Genomic DNA, 16,336 nt, shown 5'->3' on the forward strand with positions numbered 1-16,336 from the left:
CGGTTCTCCAGGGAAATAAGCAAGCCATCCACATGCAAGCAGCCTTTGGGAGAACGGCTTTCAAGGGAACACCAAACACCTTTATGTTCTCCAGAAGAAGAAGACAAAAGAAAACAGAAAAGATGCATACCCCACTGAGAAGCCTGCCTGTGTTCAAAGAGGGACCCTCTTACCTTGGGAGACCCTGGAGCCTCCGTTTCCTCCTTGTCAGGTGGATGTCATGATCATATTTGACTATATGGGTAGCATTTAATTCGACTACATATCTCACCCATAGCAGACACCCAGCAAATACCCAGGAGCCTCTTTTCAAAACTCCACCTGACATAGGGTGGAGTTACCCACCCTCGCCCCTTCTGAAGCAAATGCTTTGGCACTTTCCGTGTTGAAAAACAGAGGGTCTGTGCTCTTGTTCTCCGACCCTGGGTTTTTTTTTTTATAAATTTATTTACTTATTTATTTTTATTTTTGGCTGTGTTGGGTCTTCGTTGCTGCGCACTGGCTCTAGGCGCGCGGACTTCAGTAGTTGTGGCACGCGGGCTCAGTAATTGCGGCTCATGGGCTCTAGAGCGCAGGCTCAGTAGTTGTGACTCACGGGCTCTAGAGCGCAGGCTCAGTAGCTGTGGCGCACGGGCTTAGTTGCTCCGCGGCATGTGGGATCTTCCCAGGTCAGGGCTCGAACCCGTTTCCCTTGCATTGGCAGGCGGATTCTTAACCACTGCACCATCAGGGAAGCCCCCAACCCTGGATTTTCAATTTGGGGACTTGTGACATATTTGGGGCATCAGAATCACATGACTTGTGCAGCGCCTGGCATAAAGTGGGAGCTTAATAAATTGTCATTTGTTAATTTATATCATAAAATTATATGTATATTATTATGCATAAAATATATGTAACATGTAAAGTTATGCAAAAGTTCATTACATATGAAATATGTTACGTATAACGCCTAAAGCATATTATTACTTATTTACATTTAAATTTTAGATATTATTAGGCTTCACCTTAAAATGATAAAATACATAAAGTATATGTCAAGTAAGTAAAAATAATCGATATGTAATTTGTGTCATTTTCAGATATTATTAAAAATAAATATTATAGAAAAATAAATGTTAAAATGTAAAACATTCAAAATGTAAAAATACTACATGTTTACACTAACATTGTATTACATATGTAGATGTAATTACCTTATAATATAATAACGTTATGCAACGAATCAATTCCTATAATACAATAATTAATCAATATGTAATTAGATAATAGTTTATAATAAATTATACTATATATTATGTGCGATGCATAATTATAATAGTAATTTAGGCCCAAACACCTGGTCCCGGTCCTAAGTCAGGTGGCCTCACACTCCTGCCCCAGGTGTGGCCTCCGCTTGGACCTGAACACAGGTAGCGGCCTGGGGGCGGGGTGGGCTCGCGCATGAGCAGTGCAAAGCCCGGGAGGGGGGAGGGGAGGCCCCGGCCGGCACCACCCCTTCGTCTCCGGAAGTCCCGCCTCTGGGGGCGGGACCAGGGCCTGGAGGAGAAACAGGGAGCCGCCGCGCGGCCGCTTCCGCGGGCCCCGGCGCCGGAAGCGGAGATGCGTCACAGGGGCGGGCGACGGCGGCGGAGGCGGCGGCGGGTCGCGTTGGGGGTGCCTCCGGTGGACGGTCGCGACGCCGGGCGGGGAGGCCGCGCCTGCCAGGGGCCCGCGGAGGGCTGGGGCCAGGGCGGCGGCGGCCTGGGACGCAAGTGGAACCCCGCGCCGGTGAGCGCCGTCCGCAGCCGCCTCCGCCCGCGAACCGGGCGGGGGTCTGGGGGCGGGGACCCAGTGGCCGTGGTATCAGTGGGCGGGGGTCTGCGGGGCTCTCGGGAACGGGGACCCAGGGGCGGGGGACCCAGAGGTCGGGAGTCTGCGGGCGGCCAGGGGGCGGGGGTTGTAGGCCTGGGGACCTGGAGTCGGGGAATCGAGGGCCGAGGTCTCTGAGGAGCCGGGGGCGGGGGACTTGGGGTGACGAGGTAGCAGGGGCCGAGGTCTGCAGGGATCTTGGGGCCGAGGACACCGGGGGCTGGGAGAGGAGCCAAAGGCGGCCGGGGAGACGGGAGTTCCCAGGAGGCCACTGGTCCCCGGGGGGGGGCGGGGGGGGAGGGCAGGGCCGGTGCCAGAGAGGTAAGGAGGCGGGGCCGGGGGGCTGGGGGTTCCGAGGTTAATGGGGTTGGCGGGGGTGTCCGGGACCACAGGCAGTGGCCCGAGACAGGGAAGGCGGGAACTGGGGGACGGGGGGGCAGTTGGAGGGGCTGGAGGTCTTGGGGACCGCGTAGGGGCAGCTGGGGGTATCAGGGCAGCGAAGGGGCTGGGGGTCGCGCCCAGAATGCAGGAGAAGCCAGGCGACCAGGGAAGCTGGGAGTACCAGGACTCCCGGCAGGCAGGCGGGGGAGGGGGGGGTGGGTGTCCCGGGGCTCTGGTTCGGGCCCTCCCTGCGGCCTTTGGGGTCCTGTGGAGGGGGGAGTCACAGGTCTCAGCCCAGGCCAGAGTCCCTCTGCGGTGCCCCTGACTCTGCCACGTGGCTCTTCCCTCCAGCTGGGAGGCCCGCACCCCTTGGGTTCCTCCTGGATTTGGGGAGGGAGCTCTGAGAGCTAGCGGGTGGGCGGGCAGACCGGCTGAGGCCGCCACCCGTAGGGCTTGGTGTCTGTGGGTCTGGGTCAGGCTCAGCGCTGCTGCGGCCTGGCTTTCTGGAAGCAGGCACTTGTCCCACCAGGAGGGAAGAGCTGGGGGAGGAGGGCCCCTCACCCCCCCCCCCCCCGGTTTCCGAAAGGCCCTGTCACTTTTATGCTTTATTTGGGCACAGAGGGGGTGCCTCTGCCCACAGTGGGGAAATTGAAGTCGATGGCCCTTGGCTGTTTTTTTCAGCCTGAAACTTCCTTCCTGTTTCTTCCGTGGAAACACAGGGCCGCCTCCTCCACAGACCCTCCCAGATGCCTGTCCTGGGCCGTCCCTTCCCTCCCCCGTGAGGTGTCTGCACCCGCTGGTGGAGGTGGCGGGTGGAGCCGGCCTGCCCCGTGTATGCTGAGGGCAGCGACCGACCCCGCCGAGCTGGGCTCCCGCCGCCCTGGCCCCAGGAGACCTGCCTCTGGGTACTGGGGGCAAGTAGCGCTGCTGGAGGAGTCGGGCTGCCAGCTGTGCCTAAACGTTTTGTCGGCCCGTTTTCTCCCCTGCTTTAGTGTAATCTCATTAAAAGCACCAGCGTCTCGGGCTGAGGGCCTTTCCCTACGTAGAGGCCCGTGTGCCTGACGTACAGAGAGCAGACTTGCCTCCCTGCGCTGGGCCCGCGGCACCGGCCAGCCTGGGACACCTCGCCCCGGTGGCCGGCCCTGACCCCTCGCGCGCGCGTGTTTTTCAGGCCTGAGGTCCCGGCTATGGCTGCGGCTACCATCGTGCACGACACGTCCGAGGCGGTGGAGCTGTGCCCTCCCTACGGCCTGTACCTGAAGCCCATCACGAAGATGACCATCAGCGTGGCGCTCCCGCAGCTGAAGCAGCCGGGCAAGTCCATCTCCAACTGGGAGGTGATGGAGCGCCTGAAGGGCATGGTGCACAACCACCAGTTCTCCACGCTGCGCATCTCCAAGAGCACCATGGACTTCATCCGCTTCGAGGGCGAGGTGGAGAACAAGAGCCTGGTCAGGTCCTTCCTGGCCTGCCTGGACGGCAAGACCATCAAGCTCAGCGGCTTCTCCGACATCCTCAAGGTGCGCGCCGCCGAGTTCAAGATCGACTTCCCCACCCGCCACGACTGGGACTCCTTCTTCCGGGACGCCAAGGACATGAACGAGACGCTGCCGGGCGAACGGCCCGACACCATCCACCTGGAGGGGCTGCCCTGCAAGTGGTTCGCCCTGAAGGAGTCGGGCTCCGAGAAGCCCAGCGAGGGGGTGCTGGTCCGGGTGTTTGAGCGCTTCGGGGAGATCCGCAACGTGGACATCCCCATGCTGGACCCCTACCGCGAGGAGATGACGGGCCGCAACTTCCACACCTTCAGCTTCGGGGGCCACCTGAACTTCGAGGCCTACGTGCAGTACCGCGAGTACGCGGGCTTCATCCAGGCCATGAGCGCCCTGCGCGGCATGAAGCTCATGTACAAGGGCGAGGACGGCAAGGCCGTGGCCTGCAACATCAAGGTGCGCGCGGGGCCCCGGGGGAAGGCCCCAGCGGCAGGCCCGCGTCCTGCAGGACGTCAGGCGCGGGGAGGGGAGCGGTGGGTCTGGGGGAGCCGGCCTCTCGCGGGCGGGCGGGGCTGCCACCGTCAGGGAGGCTCTCGGGTCGCCCGAGCCCGCCCCAACCCGCCCCAACCCGGCCCGTTCTCCCTCTGAAGGTTTCTTTCGATTCGACCAAACACCTGAGCGACGCCTCCATCAAGAAACGGCAGCTCGAGCGGCAGAAACTTCAGGAGCTGGAGCAGCAGCGGGAGGAGCAGAAGCGCCGGGAGAAGGAGGCGGAGGAGAGGCAGAGGGCCGAGGAGAGGTGCGTCCCGCCCGGGCCGGAACGGGCCCCGCCCCGCCCCGCCCCGCCCCGCCCCGCCCCGCCCCGGGAGCTCCCGGCCGGCCGCCGTGGTGTGCGCATGCGTCTGCGGGCGGGGGCGCGTCTGTGCGCGCATCTGCGGTCGTGTGCACATCTGTGCGCATCTGTGCGCGCGTCTGCGGGCGGGGGCAGCTGGAGACCCCGCGGGCAGGTGCGCCCCCCGCCCCCTCCCCGGAGATCGCCGCCCGCATCCCGCGTGGCCCCTGCCCGGTTCCCCGCACGGGCCTTCCCCTCCGAGCCTCCCTGAGCGCCATGCGCAGGTCCTGCCGACACAGGCACGGAGTCTTGGCTGTTTTGCAGGTTTTTTGCGTTCAGGTTGAAGCTGCTTTTAAGTGAAGTAGAGAACTGATGACGCTGGTGGGTTTTAACAAAAAAGCTTCATGTAGGAGGTCTGTAAAGTAACAGGTTCACGCGTCTAAAGGCAAACTCGGGGGATGACCTTTCCCCCTTTTATCTTTTGCTTTGTGAGTTATGAAAGCAACCTGACCAACGATACTACCTGGATTTTGGAAAACAAGGAGAGATTCTTCTTGGTCCATCACGGCTGCTGTGCGCTTGGTGTTTCTTTCCAGCGTGTGTGTGTGTGTGTGTGTGTGTTACAGTCAAGGTTTCGTGTGTTTTGCAGAGTGTTGTTCAGTCTTAGGCGTGCGTGATCTGGGCAGTTCATTGCTCACCAGTCTGTTTACCTCTTGGCTGAACTGACTTAGCTCTTGCCCCGGCTGTCGGGTTCCTGTTTTGTTTTCCCTTCTTCACCGATAGCAGTAACACAGATGCGGAGATGTCTCGGCGGGTAGCAGTTCCTTTGTCTGCACCGGAACCCAGCCCCAGGGTAGCGGGTCCACACGCCGCCGCTGTTCTCCGCTCAGCCCCACGTGGCTCCCGCGGGGAGGCGGGGGTGGCTGGGCAGGGGCGAGCGTGTGGCCGTTGGTTGGGGGCCAGGAGCCCCGGAGTGAGGCCGTCGGTGCAGAGAGAGGAACGGGCGCCCGGGGAGTGTAGGCCGTGCTCGCGGCGTGGCTGCCCTCAGGAGGCGGCCCTTGGCGGGGACGGTTTGGATCGCGCCCTGAACCGGGCCGCGGCGCCAGCACAGCCCCCTCAGGCAGAACCGGGAAGCGCGAGTGGCGTGCGGACCACCCACCCGCCCTTGTCCCAAACGGGCCTTGTCCTCCCTCTTCCAGGGTGGACCGTGACCACAGGCCCCCGAGCTGGGGGGCGTAGAAGTTACCCCACGGCCTTCTTGACAGCAGCTCTGAGGTCTCGTTAAAGGCAGTTTGCTTGACCTTAATGTTAGGAAAAGCGGGCGGGGACCCGGGACTGAGAGTGGCCTTTGAGGACAGAGAGCAGGATACGTCCTGGCGAGGACCCGGGTTCACAGCCGCAGGGCGGCGCCCCGGCTGTGGCCGCGGAGGGGGCAGGGCTGGCCTGGGACGAGCGGTGGGCCCGGGAGGCGCCCAGGGTGCACTCTGGTGGGCAGGGCTGTGGGGGAGCCTCGGCGTCTGTGCCGCATCACGGGCGGGTGTGTCTGGGTCCTCTGGTGTTCATAAGGAACGGAGTGCAGCCGGCCAGCAGCGGTCACGTTCCTGGTCGTGGCGGGTCGTGGGCCATGAGCTCCACGCTTGAGAGCTGTGGTCACTTGAGGCCCGTGAGGCCGCTAGGACCCGCAGCTCTTGACGGACACCTGCTGCGGGAGGCCTTCAGGTGTGTGTGGCCTCCTGGACACCGGCACCCTCGAGCTGTCCTGCTTCCCCGCGTTAGCCTGGCCTCGGTGCCCAGCCCGCCCCCCTCCTCCGTGTCCGGGTGAGCTTGGGTCCTCCCGCCTCCTCGTCCGGGCCTGGCGCCCTGGGAGTGATGTCGGCTCTTCTGCAGACGGTGTGCCTCCTGGCCTCGGGGGTCTCTTCTGTGTCTGGTCCTGCTCAGAGCGACCTCGCCTGTCTGCTGTGCCGGCCCCACCGGCGACTCAGCGAACTTTAAAGCTCGAGGGAGATGCGGGTGTGCCGGGTGGAGACATCCGTTGGTCTTCAGACCTTCCTTGGGGGTCTGGAGCCATCCTGCTTTCGGTGGCATCCTCATTTCCGAACGAGGAAAGGATGTTGTTAGGGTCTAGGCTGGCGGGTGTGGTGCGGGGGTGTTCATGGAACAGTCGCTGTCTCCAGGGCGTGTGTACGCAGTGACCTCGCAGGGTGTCCCCAGGCAGTGCGTGCTCTCGGGACCCCTTGATCGGGGGACACCCCAGGGCAGACCGGGTCGGGTTTGCGTCCCCGTGCCTTTGTCGTTTCTACCACTTCCTATGAAAGGCCATGCAGTGCAGTCTCTCGTGTTTGGTCTTGCCCTTAGCTCGCTGCTTCCGGGATCTTCCTGCGGCCGTGTACGTTGCTAATTCCCTCCCGCTCAGGGCCCACGGGTTCCCGGGGTGTGAAAGCCCGGGCCGGGTGTCTCCGCTGCCACTGGGACTGGGGCCGGTCCAGCACGCTGGCTCTGTGCTCGGGGTGCGTGCGGCCGGCGGAGGGGCCTCGTCTCCCCGCGCTCCGCGCCGCTGCCGCAGCCCTTTCCCCGTCCGTCTGTCGTCGCCCCTCCACCAGCCGGGTGCATCTTGTTCAAAACTCGGCTTCCGACGCGTCCTCCCCGGTCGTCCGTCCCTTTCTTCACGTTTCCGGGCTGGGATCGCACTCAGCGAGACTCTCCCTCGGACGACGGACGCCGGAAACTCTCACCCGCTGTGCCCCGCGCTCCTTGGGGTCCTCGGATGCGACTGAGCTTTCTCCGGGGATAAAGCGCTGAGATGATGAGTCCCGCGATCGCCGTCCCGGGGCCCCCTTTCCCGCGCGGCCCGCGGGCCTCACGGAGCCCCGTGTGTGTCGCTCGCGCAGGAAGCAGAAGGAGCTGGAGGCGCAGGAGCGCGAGCGGAAGCGGGAGGAGAAGCTGCGCAGGCGCGAGCAGAAGCAGCGGGACCGCGAGCTCCGCCGCAGCCAGAAGCAGCTGGAGAAGCTGCAGGCGGAGGCGCAGCGGAAGCTGCAGGAGAAGATCCGGCTGGAGGAGCGCAAGCTGCTGCTGGCCCAGCGCAACCTGCAGTCGCTCCGGCTCGTCGCCGAGCTGCTGAGCCGCGCCAAGGTACCGCCTGCTGCGCCTGCGGGGACGCGGGGACGCGGGCCCCCGGCCCGGGGTGGGGCTCGTGGCGGGGGACGACGCGTGTGGCGTCCCCGTGTCGCTCCAGATCCGGGCCCTGCGCTGAGGGAGCCCGCGGAGCTGTGGGCCGGCCTCCCCGCGTCCAGGCCTCGCGAGGGTCGCCCGCCCACCCCCGGGGCTCACTGGGGCCGCGCTGCTCAGGCCCCGTCAGGTCCGCTGCCCTGGGCCGGGGCCGGCCGGGGGTCGGGGCGGAGGCCGGAAGATGCGCGGTCCTCGCCGGGGCCCCGGGAAGCCAGGCGCCTGGAGCCGGGCCGTGCCCCCTCGGTCCGCAGCTGCAGAGCTGACGGGTCTCAGCGGCGCTGTGCGGACGGCCCTCCCGGTTCCCCCCGCTGCTCCTCCTGGAGGCCAGGCCGGTAACTCCCGCGAGCCGGGCCGGGGGCGTGGACGGACCTTGCTGGGCGCTCGTGGTGCTCAGGCGGGCCGCGAAGTCAGGCGCGGGGCGACCCTAACCTGTTGTCTGGTTACAGTTGTGATCAGTCCGCGGGAAGGAGCGTGGCGGGCGCGCTGAGACCTGTGGCAGCGTGTTCTTGTTTCATGGTGAATATTGAAGACCCTGAGCAGGCCCGGCCCCGCGCCTCCGCGCCGTAATCTCAGCTCCCCGTGGCCGGCGACCTTGGCACCGACAGCAGGCCCCGTCCGCCAGCCGGAGGGGCCCGGCCCGCGCAGAAGGCCCGCCCCGGGGCTGCGGCGAGGAGCTTGGCCAGGGCTTTCCTCTCCCGGCTGGGCAGGACGCGCGGGCGTGGTCAGGTCAGGTGGGGCGGGCCAGGCTCCCGCCGGCCAGCCGGCCACCCGCCCGCCCGCCCACCCGGTCCCCCAGGCCGTCCGTCTGCAGAGCCGCGCTGCCTCGGAGCGTCCGTGCGGGCTCAGAGCCCAGCTCAGGCGCGGCCCCCTCTGTCCCGCAGGCCGTGAAGCTGCGGGCGCAGGAGCAGCAGGAGGAGACGCTGCGGCTGCAGCAGCAGGAGGAGCGCCGGCGGCTGCAGGAGGCGGAGCTGCGGCGCGTGGAGGAGGAGAAGGAGCGCGCGCTGGGCCTGCAGCGCCGGGAGCGCGAGCTGCGGGAGCGCCTGCTCAGCATCCTGCTCAGCAAGAAGGCGGACGGCCCCCGCGCGCCCGCCGAGCCGGGCGCCTCGCACGCCCACCTGCTGCAGCCCGTGCTGGACATGCTGCACACCGTGTCGGCCGGCTGCGCGGGCGCCGCCCCGCCCACGCCCACGCCCACGCCCAGCGGCCCCCCGGAGGCCCCGCCCCCGCCCCCGGCCGCCGGCCCCGCCCCCGCCCCCGCCCCCGCCCAGAGCGTGAACGGGAGCGCCGCGGAGGAGGAGGCCGCGAGCAAGGAGGGGCAGCATCCTCGCCGGGTCGGCGCCGACGACGGCCCCGCCGAGAAGAGGTGCCCCGGCGTCCTCGCCTGCATCCCCGACAACAACCAGCAGCCCAAGGCCGCGCCCGCCGCCTGCGAGCAGAGCGCGCCCAGGAAGGACGCGCGCTCCGAGCAAGACAAGTGCAACCGTGAGCCCAGCGGGGGCCGCGGCCGGGCCAGCGGGGACCGGGGCAGCGACGACAGGCCCAAGCGGGAGCGCAGCCGGCCGCGGCGGGCGGGCAGCCGGGAGGACGCGAGGCCGCACAAGGAGCGGCGGCCGCACCGGAAGCGCTCGCACCAGGGCGGCAGCCCCCGCCGGCGCAGCGCCAGCCCCGAGCGCGAGCGCGAGCACGAGCACGAGCACGAGCACGGCCGGTCGCGGAGGTCCCACAGCGGAGACCGGCACGGCCGGCGGGAGAGGAGCCGGGACCGGGACCGCAGGGGCAGCTCGGGCAGGAGGCGCAGCCGCCACCGGCGCAGCGAGAGGTCGCGCTCGGGCTCCCCTAGCCGGCACCGCAGCACCTGGAACAGGTAATGCACGGAGGGCCCAGGCAGCCGTCCCGGAGGACCAGGACGGGGGAGCGCACGTGCTGCTGCTTGCTTCCCCCACGCCCCCCACGCCTCCCCCCCAGCACACGCAGGGAGCCCCCTGGGGAGGAAGGCAGCGCCTCCAGCCTCCTCTCCTCCGTGGCCGTGGGTCTAGTTCAGAGGCATCGTCCCCGGTCACGAGCTTTCGTTTCCCTTAAAACTGTTGATCCAATAGCTTTAACGTCAGCAGTCCTCTCTGAATCAGGAGGAACACGTAGGCCGCCCGCCGTGAGAATTGCAGACCACCCCGCCCCGCCCCGGGCACACAGGCTGGCAGCGCCGAATCCCTGCACCTGCTCGGAGACGCCTCTCGTACTCACTTCACGGGAGCCGCCTGTCGCGTCTCGGGGACGGACTGTCCAGTGTGGCGGCCACAGCCCCACGGGGCGTGGAAACGAGGAAGCCTCGCCCTGCGGGTGTTTTTTTGTTTTTTGGGTTTTTCCCTCTTTTGTAAGTTCAACGGATTGGGAACAGAGTTTGGGTGGAATGCCAAAGGAAAACGGCTCTGGTGCATATAAGTCATCGGCGGGGAAGCTGTACGTTCTGCAACACGGAAACTCAGATGTGCCATCTTTTTAGGTGTGGGCAGGTGCGGAAGTGGTACGGAGGGTCCCAGACAGTCACTTTTTTACAAATTCAAGTAATTCAGCGTAAAAAAAAAAAAAGGTTGATGAAAGTTAGTTTTGGTTCCTAGTCAAGGTTAGCTTGTGTGGTTTTTTTAAGAAACCGTTTTGCTAAATTATTTTTACTTGGAACGTTTCAGATTTAATGCTGCAAACATGTTAAATTTTATAATCGTTGGCTTCTCTGAGTGAAGCTCAGAAATACTTAAAAATAGCTGTATCGTCCGCCTTAGGAGAGATGGTGTTTATTCCAGTTTGCATTTTTATGGTGAAATAAAATCCTTTTCCAATGAACTAATGTTTCCCATACTTATGTGTTTTCTCGTTTTTAAGTTCTTTGGGCTACCTCACTGACCTGAGCGTAATTTGGCATATTTGAAATCGCTGATTTCTAAAGATTCATTTCACATGCTGTGACTATTGTAAAATAACCCCTTGGAGGAGAACACACGTCCTGAGACTCATTTGATTTGTTTACCAGGAACATAAAAGTTTAGCAAGTTCACAGAAGCAGTCTTTTTAAAGCTACAGTGCCATTAAAAAAAAAAAAAAAAAAAGATTTAAAGAAAGTGGTTCTCTTCTCACCTTGAGTTGATGTAGCAGGTAGGTGTCAGTGCCCCTGTTGGGACCCCGAGCTGCAAGTGATCCCTCCGTCTGTCTGTGTTTAAGTCAAACCCAGATCTTCTCAGCACGTGGAGCGCAGTTATATGCCTTTTCCACCCTAGTCACATCATCGTCACAATCTCAGGTCGGCACAACAGACTTGCGCTTTCCTTCTCTGCGCTGGCATTGGTCTGGTCTGTCACCAGCCGAGGTGTGGGTGCAGGACGTGCTCAGATGCCCAGTGATTGGAGATGCCTCTCGGAGACGCACACGGGCAGCTGTGTCAGGATTCCTGCAGCCCGGCATTGAGTGTTTCTTGCCCCATCAGCAGCCCTGAGAAAGTCGGGGGACTGGGTGTCACTCTGGGTGCCCAGGATATGTTGCTGGGTGAGACAGGCCCCCTGAAACATGGGGATCTTGAAGGAGCAAGTACAGGCATGAGGAGCAGGCCACGTGGCGTTGCGTGTGTATGTAGGCGAGGTCTCTGAAGTCAAGGGAGATCTCCGTGAGGTCAGAGGAGGTTTCTCTGAAGTGAGGGAGAGTCAGATCAGGGGACATCTCTGAGGTAGGGGAGGTATTGCTGTGGACGAGAGTCACGCATCTGAATTCTAAACCTGTTCGACTGATCATGCATATTCCACCTCCAACACCACTGAGCTACGTGGCAGAAGGCGGAGGCGTGACAAATGCTGCCCAGGCCAATCCTCCCTTACCGACCGGTCCTCCGCCTGTTGGATCTGTCAGTTCCTGAGAGAGGGGTGGCGTTGACATCTCCAACCGTAGCAGCAGATGCATCTTTTTCTCCTCAAAGGCCTATCCGTTTCTGCCTTTTGTGTTTGACGCTGTGTTATTAGTTGCGTACAAGTTAAGGATTGTCACGTCTCCTTGGAGAACTGGCTCCTCGGTCATTTGCAGTGCCCTTCTGTACCTTGATAATTTTCCTTGTCCTGAAGTCTGTTTGATGGTAAATGGGGAGGAAAGGAATTTGATGGAAAGAGATGTCCGTTACGTGTATGTGTCTCCTAGACACACAGCATCCAAGGGTGTCAGGGAAAAAGAAGGTTTTGGCGTAAGCCATGATTGTTCTCTCTTTTCAAGCCAAGCTCTGCAGAGGAGAGGACAGTAGTTTTTTGTTGTGACACAGCAGATACTTTTAGAGGCAGCGTGACTAAGAATGAGGATTCGGGAGCCTGGCTTAGAACCGTTTCACCCAACAGCCGCTCTTCCGTGAGGCCGATGGCAGTGATTTGCGTGGGGACCAGGTGAAGAGCACCCCTACTGCCCGTGTGGGATCCTGGTCGTTTGGACTCATCTTGGCTTTAAGACACTTGTCATCCTTATGACTTAGGGTGGGATTTCCCAGGTTACCAGTGCAACCAACCCTTATCCACGGGTTCCACATCCACGGATTCAGTGAACCGCAGGTTGAATACTATGTTTGCCATCTGCAGTTGGTTGAATCCGTGTGTGCAGAACCATGGATACGGGAGGTGGACTCTGAGACTTCAGCATCGGCGAATTTTGGTACCGGCGGTGGGTCCTGGAACCGATCCCCGTAGATACCGTAGATGTCCCCGTAGAGGGACAATTGTGCTTTCATTTATTTTCTAAAAGTTCTCTTGTTTTCTGTAGGGATTGTTAGCGATAAAAAATAGAGATTAATTGAAACACGTCTGTTAACTGATTAGATTTTATCTTCACAAACCAGGATTTTTCTTAGTTCTGAGGTGACTAGATTGTAACCAAGGGCGCTGTGACTATGGAACACGTTTATTGAGGAAGCAGAAGGTTTCCACCCTAGAAGCGTTGTCCTGCCAACTTCTGGGGTGAATGAATGGGAGGTTTGCTCCTCCTTTTCTGTCTGTCTGTCTCATAGCGTTTTGTCCTGAGCCTCTTTCTAGCCGAGTGGGATCGTTATCTCATTGTGGGTAAATAAAAACCACCCCCAATTTATCACAGTTTCACCCGGTGGAGGTGTTCTCCAGACCTAAGGGCCTGGGGGTCACCAGGTGGTCTGGGATTTGGGACTTGACTGTGGCTCTTGTGTCCTCTGGAACCTAGCAACCTGCATTCGAGGAGAGAGTGGGAAATGACAAAAGGCGCAGAGATCTCAGGGGGGGCTCCAGGGAAGAACGAGATTAACGTGGTATCAGGCAGTTGATTCACCCCTTTCACTGCCATCTTCACTCCTGCAAACCCTGAATCTAACAGGCAACTATCGATGCAAAGGGATTTTGACCTGCTTTCGTTTTATAGTTGCTTATTTACCTGGATTTTTAAAGTACTGCCATAGAGGAGGTTGTCATCACTGTAACCATTCCTCGCCCTCCAGGCACTTGTGCTTTTCCTCACCGCGCATATCCCTGCTCAGCACGCACGGCGGAAACCCCTCCGACTCACCCGAGTCACCTAGGCTGCCGTCTTGCTCGATTCCCCAATTCCTGTCTTTGCCCTGTAATCTCCCACCTGGGGTTTCATGCCAGCTCACGGGGTCCTCGATGCACACACCGTTTGAAGGGGATCGGGTCCATTTCTGAGTCCTCGGCTTCGCTCTAAACTTGTTCTTGTAACTGATCGTCCTGGGAGAGTGCCTCCAGCGTCCCCTTTCTCCTCCCTCTCCCGGCCCCCATGGAGGCACCGTGCCTCCTCCTTCCTCGTACTTGGGCTCTGCGCCCCAAGATGACACGGCTTCTAGGGTCCCAGTGTCACCTGGAGAGGTGGGTCTGGGAGTGACACGGCGACAGCGGAACGGAAGAAGGGCCTCCCGGAGGTGTCTGCTGGGAGATTGTTAAAAAGGAAATGACACCCTTCTGTCCACGTTTCTGCTCCCATCGAGTACATGAACCAGGTTCCCCCAGACACAAGGAGAACCGGGAAAAAGTTCATTCTGAGCCATCATGAGAGGAAGCCCTGTCTGCCTCGTTTAGAGGATGCATGTCCAATCGAACGTCAGTTAATACTTAACATTTGCAAAGTTCTCATTTATACACTTGCTCGTGATGAGTCAGAGCACATAAAACACATAAAACCTTCTGTTAACAGTAAAAAAACACACAAAATGTAAATTCTCATACAATTTCAATTTATGTTTTATTTTTTCTAGTTTTATTGAGATATAATTGACATATTGGTTGGATATTTGTGTATACTGCAAAACGATCACCACAAAAAGGCTAGTTAACCTCCGTCACCTCGTGTATACACATCTTACTTCACAAGTATGATGGGATGACCAGGTACATTTCTAAGCACAAAAAATAGAGCCCAGAATCCTGGCGGGGAGAAAAGTGAGTTGAGAATGTGGATAGAACTAGAAAAGGAAACCATACAACATTATTATTTTAAACACACTGTTATTTTGTGGGGTTTTAAGTGGATGGATATAGTTATTAAATCGCTAGGGTGTTTAGATTCTATCAGACACACTCTAAAGAATGCAGCAAATTTGAAAAATGTCTATTATATGCCAAACATTGCACCATTTGCATTTGCATTTAGATGATATTTTTAAAAAAAGCGTAGGGGGTCCCTGAAAGACCCCTGCCCCAGGATGGCGGTCTGGTTTCAGACTTGCAGGTGTTCTGGACTCACCTCGGGGTGAGAGGAAAAGGCAGGATTCCACCCGGCAGGTGTGGGGGGGAAATGGAGCACCTGTAACAGGTGTTTTCCAGGTGATGCTGATGCTCTATCGGAGGAGGGGGGTGCACTTCGCGGAGCATCCCTTCCAACCCCTCCCACCTGCCCCACTGCCCACGCGCACATGGCGTGCCTGAGGCCCAGCCCCCTCCTCCGGGCAGGCCTTCCCGGGTGCCATACGCACCCCCCTCTCACATCAGGCCCCTCCAGTCAGCCCGCGGACAGGCTGATGGCTCCACCCCCGGGCTGTGTATGTGTCTCCCCACACCCGCTTCAGCCTGAGTCCCCCCATCTCTGCTCTCGTCCATAAAACCCCTGCAGGAGAGTCTTCTCTTCTGCCCTGAAACTCAGGCACTGCCCTCACACTCCCACCACCCTCACCGCCCCGTCAGAACGCTCGCACCCAGGCGCTGTAGATGGAACGTTTGCGTCCCCCCAAATTCAGACGTGTTGGGGGGGCCCTTACCCCCAAGGCGATGGTGTCAGGAGGTGGGGCCTCTGGGAGGTGATGAGGTCATGAGGGTGGAGCCCCCGTGGATGGGATTAGTGTCCTTAGAAAAGAGACCCCAGAGAGCTCCCTCGCCCCTTCCTCCGTGTGAGGACACAGCGAGAAGACGTCCATCTAGGAACCAGGAGGAGGGTCCTCACCAGATGCTAAATCTGCCCTCACCGGGATCTCGGACGTCCAGCCTCCGGGACCGTGAGGAATAAATGTGTGTTGTTTATAAGCCCCCAGTCGGAGGTATTACAGGAGCTGCAAGTAACGAATACCAGGTGGTCTCCAAGTATGTCTGAACTCACCCTTCTCCAATCACGTTCCCTCTTGCTTTAGGGCAGCAAGTTAAATCATCCTGAGGCCCCAGGCTCCAAACTAAAAAGAAAACAATTTGCTCAATTAAAAAAATCAAAACCCACTAGAACGGCAATACTACTACTACTACTAATCATCATCGCTGATAGTAATAATAAAAGGGAAATAAACACTGATGAGGATGTGGAGAAACTGGGTCCCTGTGCACCGTTGGTGGGAATGTAAATAGGGCAGCTGCTGTGGGAAGCAGTTTAGCAGTTTCCTAAAAAGTGAAACATAGATGTACCGTGGGACCCAGTCATCCCACTGCTAAGTGTACACCCAGAGGAACTGGAAACAGTCATCTAAGAAAAACTTGTACAGGGATATTCATAACAGCAGTATTTACAATGGCGATAAATGTGGAAACAACCCACGTGACCATGGATGGATGGACGGATGGATGGATGGATGGATGGATGGATAAACAGCATGGGGTCCATGCACACAGTGGAATATTATGCAGCCATGAAAAGGAGTGAAGCTCTGACACAGGCTACCACGTGGATGGACCTTGAACACAGGATGCTCAGTGAGAGGTGACCCAGAAGGACACACAGTGTGTGATTCCGTTGATAGGAAACGTCCAGACCAGGCAAATCCACAAAGACAAGAAAGGAGATTCATGGTTGTCAGGGGCTGGGGGAGGGGGAGGAGGAGTGACTTTTCATGGGGACGGGGTCTCCTTGGGGGGGATGGGAAGGTTTGACAGAGGTGATGTTTGCACAACACTGTGAAAGTCCTAAATGCTTCTGAGCTGTTTACTTTAAATGGTTAAAATGGTCAGTTTTATGTTATGTGCACTTTACACGAATAAAAACCTAAGAATATGGTGTTTTGGCTTTTTCTTTGATTTCTCCTTTCCCGGGTTCTTGGTCTAACTCTGTAACGGAACCAAACTCGGGTCCGCTCACCTGTGTG

At 59.3% G+C, this 16,336-nt stretch overlaps 1 protein-coding gene across 4 annotated transcripts; it reads left to right on the forward strand.

The window, feature by feature from the left end:
* The first annotated feature begins 1,562 nt into the window (after positions 1 to 1,562).
* Positions 1,563 to 10,607, forward strand: LOC133081983 (A-kinase anchor protein 17A-like). 4 transcript variants are annotated; one of them, XM_061178326.1, is made up of 7 exons: positions 1,563 to 1,770; positions 3,404 to 4,181; positions 4,376 to 4,524; positions 7,446 to 8,114; positions 8,229 to 8,298; positions 8,664 to 9,646; positions 9,909 to 10,607. In XM_061178326.1, exons 2-7 carry the CDS (start codon positions 3,420 to 3,422, stop codon positions 9,919 to 9,921), a joined length of 2,646 nt encoding a protein of 881 aa, XP_061034309.1. In that variant the 5' UTR covers positions 1,563 to 1,770; positions 3,404 to 3,419; the 3' UTR covers positions 9,922 to 10,607. The 4 variants fall into 4 exon arrangements, with proteins under 4 accessions (XP_061034309.1, XP_061034308.1, XP_061034312.1 ...); XM_061178325.1 differs by having other exon boundaries at positions 1,564 to 1,770; positions 9,879 to 10,606; XM_061178327.1 differs by lacking the exon at positions 8,229 to 8,298 and having other exon boundaries at positions 1,570 to 1,770; positions 7,446 to 7,686; positions 9,879 to 10,605.
* The last annotated feature ends 5,729 nt before the right edge of the window (positions 10,608 to 16,336 follow it).

This window comes from Eubalaena glacialis, chromosome X (genome assembly GCF_028564815.1).
Source record: "Eubalaena glacialis isolate mEubGla1 chromosome X, mEubGla1.1.hap2.+ XY, whole genome shotgun sequence".
Lineage (NCBI taxonomy): Eukaryota > Metazoa > Chordata > Mammalia > Artiodactyla > Balaenidae > Eubalaena > Eubalaena glacialis.

Bases quoted from the DNA above. Each gene is read 5' to 3' on its own strand.
- LOC133081983 (XM_061178325.1), top strand. From the start codon at position 3,420: ATGGCTGCGGCTACCATCGTGCACGACACGTCCGAGGCGGTGGAGCTG. The intron at 4,525-7,445 runs GTGCGTCCCGCC...TCGCTCGCGCAG, and splicing joins AGGCAGAGGGCCGAGGAGAG to GAAGCAGAAGGAGCTGGAGG. The intron at 9,647-9,878 runs GTAATGCACGGA...TTGATCCAATAG, and splicing joins CACCGCAGCACCTGGAACAG to CTTTAACGTCAGCAGTCCTC.